The sequence below is a fragment of the Anopheles ziemanni genome, chromosome 3 (genome assembly GCF_943734765.1).
Source record: "Anopheles ziemanni chromosome 3, idAnoZiCoDA_A2_x.2, whole genome shotgun sequence".
Classification (NCBI taxonomy): domain Eukaryota; kingdom Metazoa; phylum Arthropoda; class Insecta; order Diptera; family Culicidae; genus Anopheles; species Anopheles ziemanni.
In genome coordinates, this window is record NC_080706.1 from 65,171,740 (window position 1) to 65,196,239 (window position 24,500).

The following is a 24,500-nucleotide window of genomic DNA, read 5'->3' on the forward strand; positions in this document are numbered from 1 at the left end:
TGGTCTTTTGTGACTTCCGTTCGTCGTCAGCGGTCTAAGTGCAACCGTGCCTGCTTGAAACGGAAAGTAAAGCCCCCGATAAAAAGTCCTTAAAAAACATCAATGAGAGCCATCAAAAGTGCTAGTGATAATGATGATCTCGATGATGATGTTACCGATTGAATTTCCACTCTTTTCCGTCGCTCGATGGACGCTAGCCAACGCTTCCGGGTGAGTCAATCGACCATCTGCAGTAGGGTATTGATGGAAAATTTGTTTCTTTCGATATCTTCCTGTATATGCAAGATAATAAAAAAAAACATTCTCCTCTCGCTTGGGACAGCAACGCTTTCCCCACCATCAGCCGCTGGGGTGAGTGTTGGTTTTCTGTTTTCCGCTCCGACTTCCTCCCATCGAACTGTTCCGTACCTTGCGCAGTTCAAAGCACGCCACGCTACGTGGAAATGCGGCACAAAAAGAGGCGCCCCAGACCGGAATCCCCATAGAAGACGGCAAAGGTTCAACCCCTTAATCGAACCCATTGGCGGTCCGTTTGATGTTTGATGTGCGATAAATCAACCGCGTACGCAACCACGATTCCAACACGCATCAAACGCGTTCCATACGCCTGGTGGCAGATGAATTCATGGAGGGCATTTGCGTTCGTTGTGCTTTGTCGGATCGAAGTTTCGAATCTAACAAGAATCGCGAAGAGAAGGCTACGTGTTTCAACCGTAACCTCATCCAGGCATGCTCAAATTATTGCGATAGGTTTTAATAAGCACTCTGCCCAACAACGCATCTGGTTCGGCACGGTGTTAACCCGGGCAAAGAATTTTACCTTCTTCGTTAACGTTGGTAACGAAATTTGCAGGAAAAAAAAATGTGACGTGCTGTTTTGGGATCCTTTCTTTGACCAACTCGCACCGGAAGTTCCCACGACAGAAACGATAAAAGGGTACCCCGCTTTTGTGGAGCAACAGTGGTCCGCTCATTTAACTCCCAGTTTTCCCCATTTTTCGGAAGCATGTTCGGAAATGGGCCACAAAACGCTGCCCGGCACGGAAAACCGCGGACGCGAGTTTATTAATTGAGTTTAGACCGCGGCGTCGTTCCGAGTAAAAACCGAGCCCGTTGCGACCCGTTGAGTCGGGTCGTGCTGCGTCGTTGGAAAGCGGTTCGCCTCATGGCCGTAATTACTTCGATCCAATGTTGGCCGGGGCGGACAGCATAGTGCTCCCAATTAGACAATTGGAAAGTTTTTCCAGCCCGGATTCCCGTGGGGAAAAAATTAATCAAGCCAGTGGCAAGGACCCGCGGAAGGATGCAGAAAAGGTGAGGGGGACTAGTGTCCCACGAGACGGAGTGAGGCAACTGCCAGAACTCGCATGGTGGGATAGGTTCAACCCACCGTTGGTAAAGCGGCACCAAAAATCGATACACAGGAGAGGGAAGCTTTCCCACATAATCATGTCATGTTGAGTTCTCCGACGGTGCGAGGGGCTTTTGGGGGAGGGAGGATCGGTGGTTTTGTCACTATTTATGTTATGTTGCCGTTTTTACGTTTTAGTGGTACCGTTGTTTTGTTCGTCTCGGTTTTTTAATGTCGGTCGGCAACACAGCTCCCTAATTTTCGTGTCGTTTTCCTGTGAAGCCGGTAATTTAAGCTTTCCTTTCTGCACAAAAGAAGTCGTTCTTGGTGAAAGCAACAATGGGTGTTCGTCTTGAACTGGCCGAATGTGTATGCTGACAAACAGAAAATCTTTTGTGTCGAGCCGCGGTTTCGTGTCGCTATGTTTATTAAGCTACATTATGTAGCAACGTTTCAGTGGCCGTCGTGTAGAAATATTGTAATTTCAACGATTTTAACACCTTTTTTCAAATTTTATTAACTTGTTAAATAAATAGTCTTAAACAAGCCAATAACCAAAAACAATACTTTGAAAATTCAATAATAATGAAAAACAACCAACATATTCGGAGAATTATCAACAACTTGGATTTTGTTCTACAACTGGTGCAACTCAAAAGAGCTTAAAGTAACTTTTTCTTACCTTTCGAAAACTCTTTTTTATTCATAAACAACTGTTTAAAGTGAAACAAACCGATAAAAAATATTACTTAGAACAGCCCCAAATGGAAAACCCGTGTAGTTCTAACGAAACCATATTTTACCCTTTCACTGTATTTTTTACCCTAAACCCACACCTTTTTCCGTCAATTTTCCACTCCCCTAGAGAGTCTCTCTGGGGGGAGTGAAACTAGCTCCCGCTTATCCATAAATTATGCTTGACTAACAATGCGCAATGTGTGTTTGGTTTTTTTTTTTTGGTTTTGTTAGTTTTTTCCGGGTTCACTCAAACTATACCAACGGCCAGTTTTGTAACGGACCTCCTCCGTCCAGGTGCCACCACCATATTGTGGGCCTCGGGCAAAGTGCTTTCTGGCGTGAAAATCCCTTAGCGCTTCAAAACGAAACTCATGCATATATAAACTCCAATGAACTGGGTCCTCAGCTCAAAATCATTGCAAGGCGAAAATTGCTACTCTCGGAAGTATTAAAATAAAATAAGCTGCGAACCTTCATGGTGGACGATGTTACAATATATTGCAGCATAAAGAAAAATATTGTACCACTGCTATGGATCTATTTTCATATGAATATGACCATAATCAATAATTTGTATTTCCATTACATGTTCGTCCCACTTACAGTTCTATATTATTTTGTTAGGTTTCCCAAAAATGAATGTTGCTTATCCATTCCTCATTATGCAATACTTCAATACTTTAACAATCGCTCCATAACCTCGCTTGAATGGAAACTTATATCAGAGTGGTTTTGGATGGTTTTGGTCAGAATTCGTCACAAACCTGATGTTTTTTTTTTTTATGTGGCACGACATCCTCTAGTGGGACAAGGCCTCTCTCCGAAGAGAGTTTGTGTGACCGAAAGACGGTATATTATAGATCGGTGGTCAGCCGTTCGTAATACCGGAGGGTGCCAGACTCGAGATTCGATCCCACACCTGTGGCGTGGTGTTTCCTCGCGCTACCGTATGCACCAAAAGAAAGCCTATCAAATTAGAAATTATATTTCGTACGATTTACGTTTCTAATGCTACTAGGCTTTCTATTAAACAAGCTTCTTATTTTGTGCCTAATGCTACTAGGCTTTCTATTAAACAAGCTTCTTATTTTGTGCCTACATGTTCTTGATGGTAGCTCTAAGCTGTGCTGAAATGTCAACGCCACGTACCAGATTGTCGTTAAGCCAAAAAAGGATGATATTGTTGGGTACCCTGAACCCTATTGCTAACAATTACAAACTTTATTCGGTTAACAACGTAAGGGTTACATAGAACTGGAAAGGGATTTCTCGACGCATCGAAAAAATGTGATGAAAGATTGGACAGTTGTGTCTTAAAAATGGCATTCAAAAAGTCACATCATTCATTTATGTACTTTGGGAGAAAGCAGCCATCACAAATCAGACGTCGTATGATTAACTAACGGCTACCCTATAGCTTCAGCGTTACATGATAATTTTGATTTTATTTATTTTCTAAAGAAAAGAGGCCTTATTAACATCGTTAGGATTCCTTACAAATTTTAGAAACAAATGTTATCTGTTAAAACGAAAGGTTCAATAACTCAAACGATTTTCACTGTAGACTTACGACAATTTAGAGTCACGTTCGATGAAATGCATTGACCTATTGGGGTCGTTTTAAGCCAACATCTACATTTTTATTTTCCACATCCATATTACCAATTCCTATCATTTCAAAATCTTTCGCATCTTCTTTTGTAGCTAGTGTTCTTGTTTCTCTCTTGGTTTTATTAAATAGACCAAGTTTTCTTCAGTTCTTTAGAACTGTGTGCTCATTTATCCAGCAAACATAATTTGTGATCCTCTGTATGATTAATTATTATTAAGAATAACAAATGAATTTCACTACATCTTCTATTAGTTATTTACTCCACATGAATGTAACGTGATGTCCCAGCATATAGGCTGGATGTGAATCTGTTAAAAACAATAGCCCGCTCAATGACATTGTATGTAGATCAAAATAAACAGAGCATAATTAATGAATCATTGCATCTCACGCTAAAAGATGATAAAAGCGTATTTGTTCAGTGAAACCTGAATACATGATAATACAGATGATATTTTTTTCCAATCTCAAAAAATTGATAACAAATTGAGATAAAGCCTTCACGAAAATCTGAAGTAATCTCTAATCAGCCAAATTCGCAGCAATTTTTTTACCTCGTTACACTAGAAATGAATTGAGGATAGATAAATAATCTCGTCAAAACATGTTTCAACGTATTTGAAAATTGAGATGAATAGGTATACTGTTTTAAAACAACTTCGAGCTTCGAAAACAAAAGCTACCATTGCCCAAACAAATTTCTCGGAAACTAAAGATCAACTATGAACAGATGGTGGGTGGGTATTTGGTTTTACTTCTTTTTTTATTTCTTTTGAAAATTCCATCCTGGGTGGTAAGCTTTATCCTTCGGCTGATTTGTCCGAATGGAATATTAAATGTAGAAAGCTAACCTTCCCACTATCGTTTGCTTTTTCTTTTTCAGACCAAAATTCGTAGTTGAACCATACTACCGAAACAACCCTACCTGTTAAGTAAACCAGCGGCACAAACCCTTACAACCCAGTGGACCACGACGTAGACATCGAACTAGTTCTATACACCTAGGGCAACGATCAGTTTGCCAAGTACGCACACCACGCACCGACGAAACCTAGTGCCAGTAGACGATCAGTTGTTTTGTTTTTCGTCAACGTACGAACGAGCGTAAGAGAGACACAGTGTTGAAGAAATGTCCCTGCAGAATGATACCGACCCGGCGACAAACTCCGGCTACGGCAGTTCCGACGAGACGGCCTCGCTGCTGGTAATGTCGGCCAACAACAGCAGCAGCACAACGACCACGTCCGGTTCGAGCATCATCTCGACCATCAACCGACCGAAGATCGTGTCGCACTCATCGTTCAACGGGCCGACGGGTGGTGGCAGTGTTGGATCGGCCGGTGGCCTCGTCGTGTCGGCGGCCATGCCCGGCCCAAGCAGCATAGCGGTGGTCCCCGTCGGTGGGCTAACCTCGAACAAGCCGACACTGATGAGGCAGGACCGTACCTCGTCCTATCTGGCCAGCCCGCAGCTGTCCGGAACGGGGTTGGGCGGCTCGGAGGAGAGCGCCACGGGCGAGGACGACCAGCAGAACGCCCGTTCCGTGCCGGACATCGAGCTGCACTGCCGGCTGGATGCGCCCGCCATCGCCGTCTCCGCCTCCTGTCACAGCGATGGCGGCCGAATCGCGGTGGCCAACTCGGGCAGTCCCGGCGGCGGCAGCGGCTACCAGCTGATCCCGTACAACAGATGTCGCGCGTGTCGCAACTGTGATAGACGTGCCTCGACTACGCCGATGTCCTCGCTGCAGCTGACGCGCTCCGTGTCGAAGGAGAGCGTCCGGAGTGCGCTCCACAGCCGGCTCACCGTGCAGCACTCGGCGATTCCGCCCGTCCTGATCACCTCATCGCCGACGTCCGGCTCCCGTATCATCCGCCAGAGCTCGCAGCCCGAGGCGAGCACACTGTCCTGCTGTGCCAGCCAGTGTGCGCATGCCTGCTCCATGCCGAGCTCCTCGCTGCGGCAGCTTCGCGAACCCGGAGACGGCATCGCTGGCATCGCGGCCGACTCCATGCGCATCAACGGCGGCATGCGGCAGTTCAAGCAGGTAAGCTCGCTTTGCATGCAACTTGCGCCCGAAAGCTCTCCAATTTTCTTCGCCGCCGTCGTCCGGAAAAGTTCCTGGAAGCTTCCGTAAACTCCAGGCGTTACGGGCGTTACGTGGTCACGCGCGGGATGAAACGATTTGCGGCCATTGACCAGCAACGTTAACGGCACGAGAGGGAAAAACACGAGCTAACACGTGTTCGATTTCGTTAAAAATAAACCAACCCTCTTGAACAAAAATAGAACCACGTTCGAAGTCGCCTCCCAACACTCACACACATTCAGTACGTTTGCGTTTCGATAACGGCTCTCTCTTTGTGCCAATTGCGAACGGTGAAACAAATCTATCATTGGTTGACAAACGAATAAGATCCTTCCCCCAGTGCGGACAACATTAAAACATTAATTGAAATTGAATTATTCGACGGCCGGCGCGGGAACTAGTTAGAATTTAAATAAAATAATCAGCATCAGCGATCTTTCGCCGGCTCTGTCTCAATACATTCCCTCCCCGAAAGAGGGCGACGACAGGCGGCGACACCGTTGAGTGACATACCATAATTCAAGGACGCCAATTTGCTGTCGAAAGGACACACCACGCACGGTGGATAACGATTCTATTGTTATTCGCACTCCCGTCCCGCACACTGTCGCATAATGATTGATGTTTCTCGACTCGGCTGCTTTTTGTTTTTCCGCCCCCAGCACCCCCATCGAGGTAGGAAAATTCCGCGTCGCCGATCGATAGGATGATGCTACTTTTACACTCCACTCAGCATCGGCCGCCTTTAATTTAGTTGACATGAGTTTTTCGCTCGTTATCCCAAATCACTTCATGTGACGGACGGTTTTGTGCGTTCGATTTGTTTTTTACGTTCCGCCCGTACTGTCCGACGAGAGTTGATTGGCTCGTTCATTTGTTTTCCACGGTTGGTTTCGTACGCCCGCCGAGGGAAAATCTTTAGGGAAGGATCTTGCGATTTTTATTCCACCGGCACACATTTCAATCTTCTTTTGCGTGTGGGATCCGTTTCAAGTTGATACGGCTCTAAATCATTAGTTTCCTATCAATCTTAATTTTCATCTTGCGATTTATTCTTTACAGGAAAGCGTTTAAATAAATAACAAATATCATATTCGTATTACATCGTTTACAACCCATTTACATGCTTGACTAGTTTATATGACATTCAATATTAATTATTCATGATATTCAGAATTTGCCACACTTCAAAACATAGTTTAAAAATTTTTTTAAATATGTTTAATTTGTTTTAATTCACTATCTCTACCAACGCTCTCTGTTTTCCAAACATTTCTCACATTCTTTCTTCTTCCCCATCAACTTAAAAATGCTAAATCAAAATTCAATTTCCGTTACTACAATCATCTTTATCTACTACCACTACTACTACTACTACCACCACTACTAGCTGGTTGCTCGAAAGCGAGAAAAGGAACAGGTGTGTGCATTTCGAGTGATGCTTCGTAAGAAATGTTTTAGAGAAAAACCTAAAAAAATCACATTAAAATATCAAACGCACCCGCTTTTCTAGTATCAAAACACCCCGATTTTTCGACCATATGGCTCGCTTCGTTTGCGCACAGACGGCGTACTGTGAGCCGCGTGCGTGGTGTCCGGATGGGGCATTTGCGCGTTTTCGTGTGATACAATGCACCATGTGATCGTCGGCACAAGCGGCTCCAACACATTTATTTTTTATGCTTTTTTTCGTATATTGTTTCATTGTTTCCGAACGCGTGCGTGTTTTCTGTTTCAAATAAATTAGAGACACATTTCGAAAGGCGTGCGTGAGGCAGTTTACTAGAGACTATTTTAGAAAACTAATGTTCTCACATTAATAATGCATTTGATTTTGTTTTTTTTTCTAAATAGAGCACGCTTATTTCCTGTTTCGAGCGAAAGCGCCTTTAGATTCCAGAAGAGTTTAATGTGGCATTGTGGTCATTTTTACCATTAATAGAACTTGATTGAAAATGACTAGGGTTCTTACAACAAAAGTCGTTAGAAATAGGTCTCATAGAGGATATAGAAATAGCACTCGACCGCGTAAAGTACTTCATAGTTTATTTTTCTAAGTGTTTTAGTTTCTCACTTCACTGGTAAGTAAAGCAGATAAAATGTTGTTCTTGTTAACCCTTTTGCCTGTAGGCCCATAGATGGGTATATCTTGCTACTTTTAAAATACAAATTGTATATATCTATAACTGCTTCAGCTATTCAAAATTAATGTATTCAAAGCCGTAAATATTTTTTGTACAATGAACAAAACAGAAACATGAAAAAATTATACCAAAAACAAAAACGAATAATAAGTTCTTAACATCTTATTAGTGGGAGCGAATCACGTTTTTTTATATCGTTCCACTGTTGCAGTTTTTACGCTGTTTATGTAGCGTTTTGTCAGCAGTTTTTTCGTCACTTTTCTCATTCACGAAATAGAGAACAAACCCCTAATATTATGCTCACGTAATATACTGCCTAAACAAAACAAATCATTACAATATGAACGTTGCAATAAAAGCGCGTTGCAACCAAAACAAACTGTTTTGTTGCCAAACAATACGTTTCCACGTGTCCCACTGTGTAGCGCGCGGATGGCAAGATGTTAAATATTTTTGAAGTTGAATGCTGTTTACAAAACGTTATAATTTAGTTAAGCTTGAGTCAAGAAACATTTTTGTACAGTTTACTTTACTGAAATTGGAATAAAAAGCTATTTAAAATTCGCAATGTGCCTATAGGCATGAGGGTTAACAAATAACAAATATATTTTACCAACACGCTTCTGCAATTTGCTAGTGTATGCAATGGCGCAACGTCTCGAAAATTGAATCATTGTAGACGAAAATCCCATGTGTAGTATTTTAGATGTACGAAATCCATCCTAGAACTCGTACGATCTGTACTTCTCCAAAGGGAATTTCCCACCAATGTTTCCTTTCTCTCTTTCTTTTCTTTTTCTCTTTTATTCTTCTCTCTCTCTTTCTCTCTCTCTCTCTCTCTCTCTCTACGTCCATTATCCATCGCTCCTTTTCATCGCGTAACCATCTTCTTTCCTGTGCTTCGCCAATCGACTCCTGTGAAACTTTCGGTGTGACTGTGCGTTGCGTGAATGTTTCGCGAACTTGTGTACACATCAACTAAAACAAAACAAATTGTTTATTGAACTACCGTTGGATTAACGTATCGCTCTGTTGTTGCTTTTCTACCACTTTTCTACCTACAAACGAAACTTAACTAATTCAAACGATCTCACCCACGTGGGAACTGGTGTGTATGTGTGTGACTATATACTGAAAACAATAAAAACAAATACAATTACTACGATTACACAAACACGTTTCAACATTAATCGCGCTTTTGCATAACGGAACAATGGCCGACAAAAAAACAAACCAAACCTCGTAAACCAAATCAATACAACCAACAAATACAACATTCGTAACCTTCGCAACCTCCCCCCGAAAGGGCGTGCTACTCTGCCCGCAGACTTTGTCCCAGAGCCGGAGATCCCGCCTGAGGCGTGCCTTCACCGAGGCGACGAGCGAGATGACTTACGCCAGAACGGTACGGTGGATTTCTATTTCTCTTTCAATAAATAGCTTTCCAGTACTTTCCCTCGTTTTTTGCAAATGTTACCCGTATCGTGTACTAGCTGGCTAGGCCACCCCCGCAAAACCCTCTGGCCGCTTTGGCCCCCTGTTTTTTGCATCGTTATGATCTGCGTTAGAGATCGTTCCGTAGGCAGCTGTAGCAGCAAGTTTAATCCGTTACGAACCAAATGGCACGTTGTTAATGGTAGCTAGTGCAGCATTTTACCGGTACACATGGCACCTCTTATTCAGTTTTGTTTCTTACCTAGATATATATATCGTTTCGGCCTTTTTACGAAGGTCGCTCTAGTAGTCGCTCACTATCGCTAGCCAGTTATCAGTAGAATGATTTGAGTGATGGTATAAATTTGACGTAGTACGTAGCTAGCGTCAATTTCCTAGTGCAACGTTTACTTTTATTAGCATTTAACGTTCCTCGTTTCTTTAAGTAGTCACAATTGGCCGTTTGATGATTTTTTTCTTTTGGAGGAGCTCCAAAACCAAAAATATATATATGAATCGATATCCTTTCAGGCAATCTATACAAATCACATTTCCCACACAGCACCGGTATACAAACAACGACGCAGATACACATCCTAACACCACACCAGATGTAAAGCATTGTACATTCGTAGATTGGGGTATTCAAATAAGCATGCGTGTGTTGCCCCATAGCCTTGCCTTGCCAAGTAATCTACAACAACAATTGTCTGCTTTATATAAAGCCGATTAGTAAAACTGCTAGCGTGTTAGTATTATGTTTAGTGTTTGTACCTCAAAGTAATCCCGGCCTGATAACCGCTTATTTGCAACTCTCTGTATGATCTTTTTTCCTTGTAACGTTAGGAACATATAAGACTGTTGTTTTGTAAAAGCTTGTATGTTAAAATTTTTCTTGTTTACAGAGCATATCAGTTTTAAAATATGAGTAACAAACCGTAGAAAGGTGCAATATTCAATTTCAATCGGTAACAGAACAAGGAAATCCCATATTCATCATGTTTATATTAAACATAATTATTGATTTCAATTCAAAAACATGTGTTACAAAACTGTGTAACTGTGAAATATTTAATTAAAATCGATAACACAACAATAAAACTCAACATTAGGTATGGTTATATCAAACAACATTTGATTTACATGTTGCTATTAACAAAGCAACTCAGTTTAAAAATATGTGTAAAAAACCTTTGGGAGGAAAAATAATCGATTGAAATCGATGTCACAAAAAGAACTCCACAGTTAGTATGTTTCTATGAAACATAATTATTAAGAAAGCAATTCACTTTAAAAACATCTGGAACATACCTTTGGGTGAAGAAGTATTCAATTCAAATCGATAACAAAAAAGAAAATTCTTTATTAATTGTGTTTGTATTATATCTATTTCTTTGGTCTTATCTATTATTCTTATCAGAGTAATGAAGCAAACACATGTACGTGCCCAAAACCAAACCCGAAAGTCCCTTTGTAGACTCATTTATAATGTAAACATATCGTTGAATACGCGACTGTGGTGTTTCTGAGATTTTTCCTTTCGAAAAACAGATCATTTTTCCCAAGACTTTCCCATTAATCACCGATCGGTGGATGCAATTTCTCGTGCGGCACTATAATTATTCGTCGTCACCACGAGCCGACATGCACCAAAGAGCAGCATCTTTCCACCATCGCATCGATGTCAGTCACAGCTCGTTCGGTATGCGCTCGGTTGATTTGATTAAAAACTTTCCACCCACATCCACCCGGCCCGGCGTCTGCCGGTGATGGCAAGAAATCGAAACAAAGTTGAAAATTAATCTCCGGACACAATTTGCAACCATCTTCGCGACCTCCGGAAGCGAGCTGATACGTGCAACGTCGAAGGCAGAAGCCGAAGCATAAAAAAAAACTCGTTATATTCCATTCGCTGACCTGATTGTACTTGTATCGATGGAGCGCGACTTTGATGGTACCGGTGGTTAGCTCCCTGGCGCATTAAAAACTCGTAGCGCATCGAAGCGTACTGTTTGCGATACCTCTTGCTTGTACACTTAATTTCCCCACCATGCTCTAAGACACGGCAGAAAGCAGATTGCAAAAGACAAACTTTTGCGATCGTGACTAATTTCCCGGCGAACGTTTCTTACCTTTGTTCGCCCCGAGAACCATCCCGAGCGCATCACCACACCTCTCGGCAGCCTTACTTAATAGATGGATTCAATAGCAGACCTGGATCGGTGGAAGAGCATTGTAATGAAGGTGTAGCGAAGAGAAAATAAAAACTCACACATACAAAATCGTAACAAAAAGCATGCCGTACAAGTTTAAGTCATGGATTAAAATCCACTTCTAGATCCTTTCGGGAAGGAGTTCACACGATGAGGGGGACGGGAGAAACATTGGGAAAGCAGGCGACAACGAGCGACTGGGCGTCCATTTTAAATCCGCGCTCATAAATAAGGCAACGATCGAAGGGATTTAGAACTTTCCACCCCGGGAGCGGTATGTGGTTACGGATCTTATGAATTTTAGATTGGAGCATTCGTGCCCGACCTCAAGAAACAAAAAGAATTTTGTTGGATGTCTGTGTGAAAAGTAAGATTTCTGAATCATTTTGAAAGCGACAAAAACCAGATATTCTCATAAGGTGTGTAATTCAATTTCTTTTGAATTCTTTCTCCACGTCGTGGTATTGCAGGTTTTTTCAATTTTGCATATTGATTGAGCAATACATGAGCGGTGTGAACATGGTTCGTATGCACATGATAGGTTTAGTATGTGAATTTATTTAAACTTTGATTTTTTTTATCAACTTTTATTTTTTTAATTCTAAAATAATCAGAACAGAAAATTTTATAGAACTCTCCATTATAAACGCTGCCAATTTTATAATTGTTGAACAAATTCTGGTCAATGATCATTTTAAAATTATATCATCTGATTCATCTATTGTAAAATCATGATATATGTTACAGTTTTTAATAATCTGAATGCCTAAATAGTTCTTTGAGCCAGATTCTGTTCGTGAAAATCATCTCTCAGCAAACAAGGAAGAACATAATAATTGCATACGGAAGAACATAATAAGTTTAAACACAGTTGGAATCTAATGATACAATTAAAATTTCCAGTCTTAGAAAATAACTGCCATGTAAATTTTCTTTTTGACTACGTAAAACCCCATTCGCTATCCTTTGTTGTACAGCAATCACGAATCCTTTCTGCACAATCGTTTCGTTTGGATAGTGTTAATAGCTGTTCGATTAACCACCAAATCAAACACTCCACAAATAAGGCCATTGTGTTGTATTTTGGTCGTACACAATGCAGCCAAAAGTGGCATTTATGTGTATTTCCAAACACAGTGTCGCCGAAGACCGCCGGACTCGGGTTTGAAATGAGCGTCCTTCGGTTGGTATTTCCATTCGGAATCATTTCCTGTGCATGATTAATGATGTTATAAGCATTCCACTACGGCAGCGTCTGCCCATTGGTGGTGCTTTACCGATTTCCGTGCGGTGAGTGTCTACACGGGTATCGACGTTTTCCACAATTCAATCATAAGTTCCACCAACGAGTCCTTCGAATTACCACAACCCCAACAAACCACGGAATAAACCTGCTGATGTTTACCTTGCACGCTCAAACCCACCACAAACGGTCGTTCGTTACTTATCCACTTTGATGGTCCTTCGTACGTTCGGAATATCGTCAATGTCCGGTTTTTTTCTTCTCCATCCCTGCCTTCCGTGCATTGGTCACTCGCTTCTGGAGCCGCACCAAGGACAACTCGAAGCCGGGGATCAAGGAAGGCCGGAGAGAATGGCCAGCGATATTGGAAATCGATCAGTTCGTGGCACTAATTCTAATCTCGGGTCACAAGGATTCACTGGCCATTGTTTTCCACAACCTTGAACGTACGAACAGCTTGACCGGCGATTGTCATTGATTTTCCATTTTTGTCCATCGGCTCTAAACCAGAAGGTTTTCTCACATCCAGCTAATACATTATTGTAGAATGGAGTAGAAAACTGTTTAGATGATAAAAATAGTCGCATCTAACAATTGAATTACCTAATCATCGCAAACTAATGGTTGGTTTGGAGTGTAATTAGTTAAGGGTATTTAGAATTATATTCAATTTTCCTCAAATCAACTTTTTTGACAAAATTAAAATTATTTGAATGCTCTGTCGTGACATGACCGCTTATGAAGGTACTTCATTTGTAATTTCTATCTGTAACGATATTTATGGGCTAATTTGTTTATGATATTCATTGAGTTTGTTGAAATATTATTGAGGAAAACCAGCATAATTTGCACCTTCGGGTTTTTTCTCATCATAAATACAAATAATTAAGATTTGTGTGACCAGCGCTACATCATTTCTACCTTTATGTTATTTTCCTTCTTTGTTATTTTAATTGTCAAGTGAAATATACTTTGACTCATTTGTGTATTAACTAAATTTAGAAATGAATCAGTGAAAGTTATTATATAGTATTTATGGAAAGATTTAAACAAATACATTATGTTACCATACAATATATGCCATGTAAGGTTTTATACTTCTTTTATTACTAGCTTCAGTTCTGTAGTTAGTTAAATAACACACCTATTTTATTTATTTGTACAATATATTCTTGTGATATTACTCTTTGAACGAGAAAATAGTTTTATCATTATGATTATATTGTTTTCACCACTCATACATGTTGGCAAAAGGCAATAACAACAACAAACAGTACAAAGTAAAAAAAAACCCTAACCACATGACACATTTTCCCTACTCACACCCGAAACAACACACCGAAGGGTAATCATGGTTTAAACAATGTTTCCTTTTTTGTTTATTGCAACCCTGAATTCGTCAACCCAGTGCCCCTCCCCAGCGACGTTGTAGCGCACCCACAACATATAATATACATATATTCATGGTAAAATGTGCCCAATCAGCACGCCACTTCCATCTGGGAGGAAAAATTCGACCATTTCCACGTGTGGCGGGCCCTTCGGGGCGATCCGGAGACGAGAAAAAAGAAATCAACTAGTCAAATAAAAAAAAAATACGCACAGCAGGTCGTCAAACGACGCGGTCCAAAATGGCGCCAAGTGAGTCCCACGCAGCTGTTGATGTAAATATTTGCTGAATTTATTATTTCACGTCACAAACCATCCGCCGAGCGTTTGTATCTTATTGGTATTCGCTAGCAAAACCTTTCGTACACGTGACTGAGGAAAGGAAAACTAGCTGAAGAGGGAGCACTACAGCTTACATAAGGTTCGCCTCGAATAAGTTTGTGTTAAATGTGTTACTCCACAAGCTGATCATTCCATTATCGCTTAGTAAGGAGTTCCGGTTTCGGAACTTACGAACATCAAGGACTCAAGAGCTCAAGGATTTGCACGCAAATGCCATAGGTTCCCTGGCGATCGCACGGTTTTCCATGACCCGAGGTGCAGGTCCTCTAGGGAATTACTGTCACTTTCACAAGTGTGTATATGTGTTTGTGTGATTCCATATGGCGAAGGACGATGATGTTGCAGCAGGTGCAGCACGATCATATTTGGTATTTGGTGACTATCAAAAATTTAACCGAACCCCACTGTGAGACCTTCGCTCGGACGGCGCCCGTGGCCTCGCGTGATTTGACACACCTCCCTCATCATTACCCACCACCCCGCAAAGACCCCCTCCGAGCCGACGGTCTCCAAGGCTGGCCGCACGTTCTTTATGAGGGTGTTCATAATTTAACGCACCGCAATACTACCCAAAAATTTGACCGCTCCGAGCCGACTTCGACTGGAGCGGTCTACTATGGCAATACGATTAATGGGAAATGAGAACAGACTGCTAAAATGCTAGCCCTGCTTCAGGCCCTCGAGAGGCACTCCCAAACCCACGGTGACTCGCTGACCTTTCCGGAAGATTTCATGCCCAAAAAGGCCCGTCGTAAGCGAGCCCGCGCTCGCTGAGTGCGTTTCGAAGGGGTTTGTGTGCAAATAAAATATTCACCTGTCCGCGTAATCCATCCAAAGCGATGACCGAATACCACGGACCCTTGTAGTCAGCTTGGTGCGATGGGTGTGCTCGTTAACCGTTAAAACGAAAGGGTACATTTCTGATTATCCTTTTGATTATTGGAGTTTCGGACAATTTACAGTGGCATAACAAAAAAGGCTAATGCTGCTAGTCTGAAGCCTCCTTGTTTTCTACCGTTTTGCAGTCTTCATTTGATTTTAGATCAGATAGAAGATAACCAAATATTTCGTTATTCTTTTAAAGAATAACCACAGAACCAACAACATAAAAAGATTCCTCAGAATTTAGTGTGGAGCATATAACGGCTTTCATACAGATAATTTAAATATTTGATGTGATCCAAAATGATAATTTTGTTAAGAAATTGTCACTCTATTTCATTATCAAGAGTAAAATGAATCACGATTAGTATTATGATCACCATTTTCAAAATCAAAAATATTAAGTTGCACCTGAAGTTTTCATTTTTTTTTTAAATATACAATTACAATTTTTTGTTAATGCAATCATTAATAGAAGTCATAAATTCTTGACAGCGTTCCGTTCCGAAGTTTCCGATAGCAAGAACCATTTTATCAATTCAAAAAACATCGAACAGATTATTTTTTATCCATTTTTTTAAACTTCATCGTACGTATTTATTTGAGAAAGTTTTCTTGGTAAAGAGTTTGGAGAAAAAAGAAACAATTATGACATTAATTGCAATCTTTACGTTGTTCAATATGGCTCCAAATCGTTAATCTTTATACAAATTAGAACAGTTATACAGCTTGAATTTCTGAAAAGCTTATTATTTGTTTAAGGAGGGCAAATAGTATTGGAGCAAATTATTTACCCATTCCTTTGTTTATATTAAAATTCTTCATTCTAATGTATGTTTTTCACTAATATTGATCGTTCCTCCCAGTGCAACGTCGAATAAACGGATCTTTTCAATCCTAATATGTGTATTTACGTATTTATGCACGACTTTTTCTAGCACTGCTCGAACTTCGATCAATGTAAACCCCAATACTTTTGACAGTAGGATACCACCTGTCGCCTAGTTCGAATTCTTCGGAGGACAGATGCGATGGGATGTTTTGCCTACACGCACGCACAACATCGGTGTGCGCAGAGTGTGTCTGTATTTTTGCCAAATAGATTACCTTTTGCTTTTTTCTCTCTTACACAAACACACAATGACTCTTATAATTTGCTATTAACTGAGAAACGGTTCTGCGACGTTTACTCTCTTCCCGCTGGAAGTAGGATATTTTGTTTCCAACCATGTGCGCTTCCGTTCTCTCGCACCAATACAGCCGCACGACCGGTGAGAATAGTTGGTACTGGGCAGAGTGTAAATTACTGACCATTTATTATAAACATTATCGAAGAAACGGAAATGAACCAAACAAAAAAAATACATGGAATACGTTACCCTTCCTTCCAATCAATGGTAACAGCCATTATTTGCATGCCGTTCTTTTCTATTCTGTTGACAGCTGAAAGTTGTTCTAGTGCGTCAACAATGACAGCTCCATGTTTAATGTCACCTTCGTTGATTCCAAAGTAAACGGCTGTTTGTATTTACAAAAAAAAAATCAAACCAATTTCACCAATTCATCCAATCACCAATATCGTGACACCTAGACACACATACACAAACACCGCAAGCTCTTTGCCTCGCGGTTTGCTCTTTCGCTCACACACCGCTCGTAAATGCTCACGAGATTTTACGGCCTCAAAAATACAGGCAAATGTAGTAACGAAAAAATGCAAACAACGGCTTTTCCAAGAGTTTTCCTCAATGGAGCGCGTGCGATGAAATCGGGGAAAACATCGCTCATCACAATTGATGTGTGTTACTACCTGAGAGAACAATTTCCCAAACGGGATAAGAGAGGACATTCTAAGTGAGTACAACTAAGACCCAGAGCGAAAGAGAGAGGGATAGAGAGAGTCATGAAAGGTTACTGATGCGAGCGAAGAAAATACTGTGCCTTTACTTACCGTACTCTGGTGCGGTCAGTCTGTTTTCTGCATTCGGTGAGCATCGGTGTCGGTTCGGAGTCGTGCCACGGCATTCCCATCTCGGGACGCGCATAAAACGCACCATTTCGGAACGGACCAGCATCAGACGAGTGAAGCGGTGCTGACGGGTTTGACGGACACAACAGCAGTGCCAGTGGGGACTCCTTCCCAGTGTGAGTGGAGTTGTTTTATTTCGCAAACTTGTTGAAGTTAAAGAGGAATGAAGTAAAACTTTACTATCGCTACCAGATGGAAAATCCCTAAGTTTAATTGAGGCAGATTTCAAGTAGAATGTTTGGAAAGATATTTCTTTTTCTCGAAATATGTTAACGTGCTGTTCCCAAACTTTCCCTCTCGGGTCGCGGGCCGTGCGCTCTTATCAGTAGCTGTTCGCCGCGTATCAGTACACCGTCGTTGCGAGATGGCTTTCCGTGGGTTAGTGTGTTAGTGTTTTGCGAGTCTCGCGAGAGTTGGAACCGGAGCGGAAGTTCCTGCACCCAAGGATGCTGTAGCAGGCCGATCCATCTCGCCAGTAGCAGAAGTGACACTGACGAAAATAGTTCAAATCGTGCACCGGGTGGTAGGTGGCTCTGTGTGGTGTTCCCATAAAACAGGGAAAAACTATCCCCAATCGCTCACTTCACCAGCCATGGATTTTTCCGGTCTTAGAAAACAACGCGATTTGAAGTAACTTTGACAATTGCTCGTGTGAACCGCGGAGAGTGTATTCGAGAGCAAAGAGTCTGCGGGTCGTGTCGAGAAAATTACGGGAAAACTAACCCAACCCACAGCATCAAATCCCATATGCTAGTCCGGGTACCATTGTTCGATATGCCGACGGAAGGCAGCTCTTAGAAAACTTCCTTCACTTAGAGAAGCCTTTGAGAAAGATTGATACCGTATAAACACAGTAAAACTTCGCTCAAACAAGTTCTACTTGATGCGTTCGCCTGCTTGCAGACCCAAATCGAGCAAACCCGTACCGAAGGACTCTTTTTCCCCCCTCGCGTATGTGTGTGTGTTTTGTACATGAATGTGTCTAGTGAGATTGTGTGCGATCAAACGGCGAGAAAATTGCGTTCGGTTGAGGTTCCTGTTATTCGACAACAACATCAGTAACAACAGTTTAGGGTTGTTCGCGCTGTGGATGTCTGAATGGCGGATCGGCCTCCGTCGGGTGATTTCTAACATCTCCAAAGGACATAAATACTATCGGTACGCACCGGAGGGTACCAATTTTTAACGTGACATTATTTTTTCCTTCTCTCCAAGATGGAAGTGTAACAGCTCCAGAGGGTGTCCTTTGTTTTTTTGTTTTTGCTGCCGCCGAAAAGGTTCGGCCAGATCATGATTGCGAAGGGCGGTGACTCAGCCGAAGTAATGCGCGTAGTGGTGTTGTAGTGGAGCAAGCAGAATAAAAGTGTGCTAAACGGTGTCCTTAAACGAGTGCTGGGTGCTACGAGAAGAAAAAGCTGGAGCTTAGTAGTGCTCCAACGCCGGAGCGGTGTAGGTGTGTAAAAGTGTAGAAGATTTCCAACTCGTAACCTTGAGCTGATGTGAGCTGGGTGGGGAAAACCCCCCAGGCTAGGGGCTCGGTCTCAAGCGTGGTCTTTTCGAGCAAACACTTTTAAACCTCCCTTTCGATAAACACCATTGCTAGTTCGAACAACTCGCTGTTCGAAACTATCGCAAGAGGGAGGCCATTTTTCGGGCGCTTTGCGCTAAGTAAATACCGCTTTTAACATCATCGGGCAAACAAAACAAAACAAAAATCACGCTTTTTGGGTAAGAATGGCTGCCGTTGTTGAAACGGCAAACCCTGGCGGCCCTGCGGTTGCTTTTATGGTTTGAAGTGCGAGCGATGGACCACAAGTAAAAGCTCTTTTCCACCCGCACACGGGTGTGATAAAAAATAAAAACCCCCTCCTAAACTTGCCATAGTTTTTCCGTAGCATTCTATATGTGAAAAACATACCCACGATACTTTCGAGGACCTGGTGACGGGGCTGTAGACCGTACAACCTCACCGCGCCTCTGCAAAGGAGTTCGAAGGGCACCGGCCACCTTGAACCGTGCTGTTTGATGTGGGTTACCGGAGTTTTTTTTTTCCGCAGAAGGCACCACCCAGCATGGGGAGCGAGTGAAATTTTCTAAAATAAAAGCTCAAGCACACATACACACCCATTCGCCCATTAACCGGCCACCATTTTGCCGTTTGGTCAGCGTGATAAGAACGCCCGGGTGTGCGCTAACGAAAAAGGTAAACGTTAAACAACGGTAAAACCACCCAACTAAGTGCAGGCTCTACCAGGTGTACGAGCCTGGCAAGGTGAAAGTGAAAGTGTATTTTATTGCTTCCGCGTTCCGCTGTTCAACCGTGTTAGCGGCCGAGGCTCGTGTGCAGGCATCGAAAAGTCGAAAGGAAAAAACCAAACAACAAGTTGAAAGATCGACAGAAGATAACCAGCCTTGCCCTCTAGCGAGCGCTCGAAAATCAAACAACTTCGGAAAAAGAGAAGGAAAACAAGCACAAATAAAACACAAAGTTACACCCTTCCGTTGTACCGTGTGGCGCAATAGTGCGGCGTTCGCATCACGTAGTCATCGTTGCGCTCTGCCAACGGGATGCATATCGAAAGTGTCGCCAAAAGATTGAATAGTTTGTGGAATTTATGATAATTACCCTGGTAATTTCACACCCCTTTTATCTTTTCTAACCGTAGCCTAGTACGATTTGGTGTGCGTGTGTGTCTTTGTTTGCGTTTTCGTAGCTTCCAACTAATTAATGTTTCTATAAGTAGCCGTAGAAGTAGCGCCCCTGTTGCACATCCCAATCAAACCAACTACATCCGTTGTAAACAAGCACGTCCGGGTTTTAATTAAATGTCACCGATTAAAGATACAGCATGACACTGTTCTTTGTCACTGAACAACTAGACTATAAAGACCAAAATGTATCCTTCAGTGTCAACTACCAGGCGTCTCCATTGTTGGTTCCGTTTTTGTTTTTCCCTCTTTTAAAACATACTATTCTAGTTCTTGGTATATTACAAACTATATATTATTGCTTCAAGTTTAAAAAAATGATTATTTACCGTTTCAAAATAATTTGGCTCCAGCAAACCAAATTTCGCACAAACTACCAGGCGCCTCCTTCTTATTTTGCTATTCCAATTGTTTGCTGTTTCTCGTTATTTTTATACCCGGAAATTATATCAAATTTACTTTTCAATAAAGCAAATTAATATTTTAATCGTTGCTCTTAATCAATTCATTCCGCTCAAATTATCATTAAACTCAAATTAATCATAGTACCAGTTCTTGCACAAACCACCAGGCGCCTCCATTAACTTATACTTTTTAATTTAACTACAGTTTTACGATATTTTGTTAACAAAACGTGCTAAGTATAAGACATTTGAAACAAATTGTGGGGATGTCACTAATACATCAAATAATCAAATGTTTTCGAGCAAATTTTTAAATCATACTTTTTCTCATATCACAAAGTAGTTCAAAGGCTTATTACTGAAAAAAGGACAGAAACAATATTCCATGGAATGTTTAGTATTACAATCACCATTCAACATACAGCGAATGGTTTTTCGTATCTGTACTCACATCTTTAGTCATTATTTCAATTTCAAACACATTCGTTTATTGTGAAACCTTCAATCAATTCGATACCGTGACTTGCCCACGCGGTAAAACGTGGCCCCACGCGGCCCCGAATGGTTTAAAAACTAAGCCTATACTTACCGCAGAGCGCCTCAGCCTGGCAGCAAATGACATTCTCCTTGTGCTAATCACGCCCATCACGACATGCATTCTGCCAATGGAATATTGATTACCTTCAATCATTTCCCACCACATTTGCCCCCGGTTCCAAACAGTACGTCTCGAAGTACGGTGCGGTTCAGCAAGAAATTTCAATCATTAAAGCAGCTACTCCGCCACGGACGCAAAACCGGCGCTGCGTTCGCTCACGTCGTTATTATTTCCATTCCGTTCGACATGCGCCAATCCATCACTGATTTACTTACGAATTGAAATCTGATACCGGGCGTCCATTTGTTCTCATTTGTGCACCGTCCTGTCACTTCCGAGCCGGCTCCGGTCAGGTTCGGATGTCGGTGCGGTTCGGGCTGGGCGCTGGTTAAATATTCATGATGTCGCCCGAAGGGCAGAAGATTGATGGTTCCGATGGTGGCTGCACCCCTCGCCGTCCGTTGGTTCAACTTCGTACTTCTTTTTCTTCCTATGCAAAAGCCTATCAAGGCCACACTGGGCAGTATTGTCCTGCTTGAAGGGAGGCTTAAACAAAGGTGAAACGAAACATGACCCTTTTGAAATCATTGTACCAATTAAAGAGACCACCACGCCGGAGCTTCCTCTTGTTGCAAACCCCCGTTGGCAAGCTGCAAATCAAACGCGAACGAAAACCCCCTCTCGTAAGTGTGTAAAAATAGACGATGGCTCTCCAACAGGCTAATAGCGTTCGTGTAATTACACGCAAACCACTCGGTTTATTGTTGCACCCATCAAATATCAAAACAAATTCATTAGCAAAACCCCCGCCCTGCAACGTTTTTCGCTCGGCCGGCTGGCGGCTTTACAATTAATTCCCGCTCCAAAGTCAATGTCTCTGGTGGCGGCAGACACGGTACCGAACCGTCTTCAAAGTACTTTCTCTCGCGCGTGCAGCACAGGAGCAGCATCATTAAGTCGACAGCTAACTGGTAGTATGTCACCGTCATTAGTGTTTTCTCAACCAATATACACTCATACACTTCTTCCTGGCATCACCAGCCGCCAGATGACGAGCTTGGAGCCGAGCGGATAGTGACGCACCCCGAGGGAAATGGGGGGGAAAAAGATCAAATAACTTGTATCCACAAAACGTTAATCGATGATGTTTAGCGTGCATAGTTTCGGCCGAGCACAGCCGGGCCGGGCCGACTTTGGCCGATGCCATTTCCATCCCGGCGCGGGGTTTTCGTTCGCATCCAGCAACACTGGTTTCAGTTGCTTCGCTTCTCTAAAAATAATCCTTTATTAGCCGCAGACTTCACGTCCACGCGGGGAAGAAAGCCGCGGGAACAGCGAGGAGGTGGCGGAGGGAAGGGGAGGTGGGTTGACTACCGAACGACGGCGAAAATCCGTGGCCCCGGTCTCATCCTAAATATACACTTTCCGCGATCTAATGTGTCTAAGAATGCCGCTTTCGCGCGCGATCTCACCGGTCGTTCCGTGCGCTTCGCCTTAAGAGGCCAGACACATCCAGGACCTCCGGCATGAAGATGTCGCACCCGTACGCCACGTACGACGTTGATTCGCGACGTTGGTGCAAAACAGGGAAGGGAAAAATAGAGAAAAAAAACCTGTGCCTTACCAGGTACCGGTAGCTTATTTTTCTGGTACGCGCTACTATCCAGAGCTAGTTTGTTGTTTCTTTTATATTTCTTTCGAGCAACAACCAGCGCAACACCGAGATTTCCGCAGCACATTCCGTTGACCGTCATCAGCGCAACGACCTCGCCAAACTCTTCTGCCCCGCTACCGGGAGCTATTTTTTGCACCGTAGATCGAATGGAAAAAGAAAAAGAAATAACCATAACAAGCGAACCAGAACGGGTGTTATCTATTCTTGGTATGCGTCCTGCTCCGTGTGTGGACAAACTACTCGAATCATGCTGTCTGCTTGGGGGAAAACGAGGGATAGGGCTGTGATCTGATGAGAAACACAAACACGCACACACACATACGCATACACAGGTGAACCTTAAGAGGAAGAAACAAGGGAGAGGGGAGTGGTGCTAAGGGCTGATTTGCGCCATTTCGTCAGCGAACTCACCGCACGAGCAGGGAAGGGGGGGGGGGGGGAGGGGCTGGGAACAACACACAAAAAAGTTTAAAAATAACCTCCAGCGGTGGTAGCAGAAGAAGCAGTAAAAACTGTACAGCACCTCAAGCGGGTGGGGAGGGGATTGTAGAGCCGAAGAGAGGGGTCACTGGTCGAAGTAATTCCGCTCTTTAATTACTCACTTCTAATCGTAGCTAATCGTGGCAAAACCCATCCCGGTCCATCTCGTCCGTCGTCGTAAATGTTGTGGTGCGCGTGGAAAAATAACATTTTTTTGCTGATAAACACGCGTAGGCGAGGGGTGTGTTTGTGAGTGCGTGTGTGTGTTGAGGGGGAGCAAAGGGTGGGAAGAAAATCCTCACAGAAAACCATCGCGGACCATTGGGCGGTTCGCGCCATGAGCGGGTACGGGCCGTGCAGCATTCCGGTTCCACTCCGGTTCGGATGATGCTTAAACGGGATCTCTTCTCGCACCTGCAACTGAAAACACACACACACACACGCGCGCTCGTACTGCCTTGAAACAGTGAAGATTTCGACCCCCCAACTGGGACGGGGTGGGAAGGTGCGAACAATTTGGTGCAACACGGCGTGACACGACTGCAGCTGCCTGTGCGGTGTTCGGGATTCGCGCGAAAAGCTGCAACTGTAGACAGCACAACAAACAAAACGCACTACGGTTGACCAGCTCAAAGGACAGTAACGCTAGCAAAAAAAAAAACAAGTGTCCAAGTGCGTCTTTCTACGTGTGTGCATTACCTGAAGTAGCCAAGTGTACCAAACCTTTGATTCCGAACACTAGAAAAATCGGCTTCCGGAAGCAACGCTAGTTGGCGTTGTGTAAATGGCTGACGTTGCCACACGCTTAGCTGGCCGCGCCCTGTAACACAAGGTGATTAATCACTCCTTTCTTATACTCCTGTTTGTCATGTTATGGTTCCGTTTCCTGCGAGGCAGATTCGCATTTCGCTGGGACGCGCTTTATTATTCGTTTGTCTTGATGCTCTGCTTCCGTTTTTCTACCCCTTGCGCAGATTACCAGCTCGTTTGCTTCGATTGTGAATGATCATTCTTTTCTGAATCATTTGATTAGTTTTACTCTTTATCGCTGTTCATGTTCGACTTTACTTTGTTTGATTTTAGGATTTTCTATTTCCATTTATTGGCTTACATTTCGGAATATAAATTTGTGTACGAATAGTTCGTTTGTTCCCATGTTTAACATATT

General features: G+C 42.8%; 1 protein-coding gene across 1 annotated transcript in view; it reads left to right on the top strand.

Moving 5' to 3' along the window:
* The first annotated feature begins 4,830 nt into the window (after window positions 1-4,830).
* Window positions 4,831-24,500, top strand: part of LOC131289224 (small conductance calcium-activated potassium channel protein) — a 112,438-nt gene continuing 92,768 nt past the window's right edge. The window contains exons 1-2 of the mRNA XM_058318435.1: window positions 4,831-5,748; window positions 9,241-9,339. Coding sequence (XP_058174418.1) covers window positions 4,831-5,748; window positions 9,241-9,339 — 1,017 coding nt within the window. The remainder of the gene's footprint in view (window positions 5,749-9,240; window positions 9,340-24,500) is intronic.